At 49.3% G+C, this 3,765-nt stretch overlaps 1 protein-coding gene across 1 annotated transcript in view; it reads left to right on the forward strand.

The window, feature by feature from the left end:
• LOC102195538 (WD repeat-containing protein 20) overlaps window positions 1-3,765 on the forward strand; it is a 19,548-nt gene that overhangs the window by 7,214 nt on the left and 8,569 nt on the right. Inside the window, exon 3 of the mRNA XM_005744964.2 lies at window positions 1,002-2,411. Within this exon, the coding sequence (XP_005745021.1) occupies window positions 1,002-2,411 (1,410 nt within the window). The remainder of the gene's footprint in view (window positions 1-1,001; window positions 2,412-3,765) is intronic.

Below are 3,765 nucleotides of genomic sequence, written 5' to 3' on the forward strand. Positions count from 1 at the left end.
TGGTGCAAATTACTGACCTCTGTCATCATTTTAAGTGGGGGAACTTGCACAATCGGTGGCTGACTAAATACTTTTTTGCCCCACTGTATGTAGGAAAAGCTGTCGTAATGTAGCTTCAGCTCCAGGATGAAACCACGAAACTGTCCCTGCTGCTGTGTTCTAGTGAGAACTGGATGAGCCCAGCGTCTCGGTCTCTTCCTTTTCCTGTTTAGAAACATCAGAATCAGCTCATCATCGCTTGATCTCGACTTCATTTTTTTTCCTAACGTGCATATTTTTGAGGACACTTTCAGGGTGTATATACTTTACACGACAAATTTGCATCTGAAAAGTTCAGAATTTCATGTCTGGTTTGTTTGTTTGTTTGTTTTTGCAATGTGCTTGGTATGTAAAGGCTTTTATGCTGAAAGAATGGCTGGGTGTATTTCCACCTTGGCCCATTTCCTGTATGTTTTCCTGCCTCTACCGTCAAAAAAATAAAAACTGGGGTGCACTGGCAACTGTGGCTACATGTAGCTTGCCGTCACCAGTGTGTGAATGTGTGGATGACTGAATGTAGTATAAAGCGCTTTGGGGTCCTTAGGGACTAAGTAAAGCGCTGTACAAATACGGGCCATTTACCATTGAGTTATAAACCTTACAGCAGCGTTTTGATCAATAGATGCTTTAGATAGACAAGAAAACCATGTGTTCCAGTGATGCAACTGAGTTTTAAATGAGAGGCACAGCTGAATGTCATCGGTACACAGATGATAAAAAATGGCTTTAAAACTACGGAAGGCCAGGACTGCCATAATGAATTAATTAAATACACCATTAAATTGTTAATTAAAATGGGAAAGAATTAATTAAATAAATATTTGACACATTTTAATTAATTATTATTATTATTAATTAATAAACTCAACAAAACCTAAAACTCATACTTTTCTAATGTCTTTCTCCACCCTTCCTTCCCTCTCACCTTCTCCGTCTGTCCCCACCTCCTTCCTCTTTCACAGAGGTTGATAGACAAATCCAAGGTAACGTGTCTAAAATGGCTTCCCAAGTCGGAGAACCTGTTCCTGGCCTCCCATGCCAGCGGTCACCTCTACCTCTACAACGTGGACCACCCGTGCGGCACCACGGCACCACAGTACTCTCTGTTGCGGCAGGGCGAAGGCTTCGCCGTTTATGCCTGCAAAACCAAGACGCCGCGCAACCCTCTGCTGCGGTGGGCCGTCGGGGAGGGAGGCCTCAACGAGTTTGCGTTCTCCCCAGATGGCGTGCACGTGGCGTGCGTGGGCCAGGACGGATGCCTGCGTGTCTTCCACTTTGATTCGATGGAGCTTCAGGGCGTGATGAAGAGCTACTTTGGTGGGCTGCTCTGTGTGTCGTGGAGCCCAGACGGGAAATATCTCGCCACGGGAGGGGAGGATGATCTGGTTACTGTGTGGTCATTTGCAGAAAGCCGAGTGGTAGCGAGGGGGCACGGCCACAAGTCTTGGGTCAACGTGGTGGCATTCGATCCCTTCACGACTTCCCTGGAAGATGAGGAGCCTATGGAGCTCAGTGGCAGCGAGGAGGACCTCCACCAGGGGGCGCAAAATAACTCCATGCACTTTGGGCGGGTTCGAACGAGCAGCACGTTATCCCGCCTTTCTCGGCACAGCTCGAAAGGCGGCGGCTCGCCATCGGTCACTTACCGATTTGGCTCGGTGGGGCAGGACACCCAGTTCTGTTTGTGGGACCTGACGGATGACGTGCTGTACCCACGCCTGCCGCTGTCCCGCGCCTTTACTAACACTTTTGGGCCTTCGCTGTCCAACTCTGGCAGCGGGGTGATCAACAGCACCTCAGGTGGGGGAGGAAGTGGAGGTGTGGAGGGACATCATCACCCCCCGAACACTAACACCGGCGCCTCCAACCCACCCACGCTCCCTTTACCGCTTCCTCGCTCCCTTTCGCGCTCCAACTCTTTGCCCCACCCCGCTGTGGCGAACGCCTCCAAAGGCCAGGGCGCCTCAGAGGGCAGTGGGGGAGGAGGAGGAGGGGGAGGGAGCAGCGGTGGAGGAAACAGCACCCCCTTCAGCATCGGCCGCTTCGCCACCCTTTCCCTACAGGAGCGCAAGTCGGATAAGTCCGGCAGCAGCGGGGGCGTGGAGAAGGAGCACAAGCGGTACCACAGCCTGGGCAACATCAGCAAAAGCAACGACAAGATCAATGTGGCGCCGAGGAGCAACCGGCTGGACGCCGCCAAGGTGCTGGGCACCACGCTGTGCCCACGCATGCACGAAGTGCCGCTGCTGGAGCCGCTGGTCTGTAAGAAGATTGCACACGAGAGGCTGACGGTCCTGGTGTTCATGGATGACTGCATCATCACGGCCTGCCAAGAGGGCCTCATCTGTACCTGGGCACGGCCGGGGAAGGCGGTACGTCTCCAGTTAACCTTTTTAAGTCATAGTTAGTTAGTCTAGTTGTTTAGTCTCGCAGTCGGTTAGATCTTAGAGAATAACTCGCTTCACATGTCTTCATAACTCCAGTCCAACATGGTTTTAATTTACAGTGCAGGGCAAAAACAGAGACTGTTCACAAAGATGGACTAAGCCATCATCACATCATCTTTTATTTTACAGGGTATCATCTAAGCCTTTAATCTGGTGTTTTAAAGCCAGATGGGACCATGTTTGGGTGAGACATCGAAGCTGCTGCAAAGAGTGAACAGCCCAGTTCATGCAGGCATTTCAGCCTCACTCTCGTCCTCATGAATTATGGCACATGCCACCAGGGACATGAAAAACTCAGAACAACCGAAGGCTCAATCAAGGACAGTGCACGCATTGATTTCCCAGTTGCAGATTTTCTACACCTGAAAGCAAACCCTACTTTATCATCTAATTTATTCTAAACAGGATTTAACCTCTTCAGAAGGTTGGAGCAAAGTGTCTTGAACCAATTTGTTAGTCTTAAAAGAGGACAGAGAAACACTGAGTGCTCGTGTATATTTCAAGAAAAGTTGTGATGTATTTCTGAGTAGCCCAACTCTTGGTGCACGCTCAATCATCCAGGGAAGAAAATCCCAAAGGTTGATTCTGTTCGTCTGGACGTAGCGTTTTTGTGGGAGAAACGATTCGTCACTCATCCAGGTGACTTCTTCAGTCTCAGCTGACTGCAGGTTTCCCCAAATCTTATAAACAGTACATTTGCACAATAACTGAAGCTAGCACCACTGAATGACCAATGGGTTGGAAGGTCAGTTCCTTGATCATTAATATGCAAAGTGTCATGATCATTGATCAACAACCACTGATCAATAACCATGAGTACCATTCACAGAGAGTTGGGGAATGGCTGCAATCACAGCATTGTAAGATGGTGACAGATGTACCCTTAGGCCCCCTCCTCGGTTCAGAGATGGTCTTTCCCTTTCCACGTAAATGGCCTCCTTGACTCCGCCCTCAAACCAGCGTTCCTCCCTGTCCAGGATGTTACATCCTCATCATTGAAAGAGTGTCCACTGGCCTGTAGGTGTAAATAGACTGCAGAGTCCTGACGAGGTGGCTCTTCTGTGTTGTGCCATCCGCTTCGCCAGAGGTTGTTTGGTTTCCCCGATGTATAAATCCTGCCAATCCTCTGTTTATGCCAGGGGACCTGATCCTTGGGGTGGACCAATTATTTATTTTTATTTTTTGTTCTGAAAAAATGAAGACGTCACCTGGATGAGCGCCACTCCCACTGAAACTGCTGCGTCCAGACGAACAGAGTCAAGTTTTTGGGTAGCCCAAG

This window comes from Pundamilia nyererei, unplaced genomic scaffold (assembly GCF_000239375.1).
Source record: "Pundamilia nyererei isolate P.nyererei 1_Seehausen unplaced genomic scaffold, PunNye1.0 scaffold00152, whole genome shotgun sequence".
Taxonomy (NCBI): Eukaryota; Metazoa; Chordata; class Actinopteri; order Cichliformes; family Cichlidae; genus Pundamilia; species Pundamilia nyererei.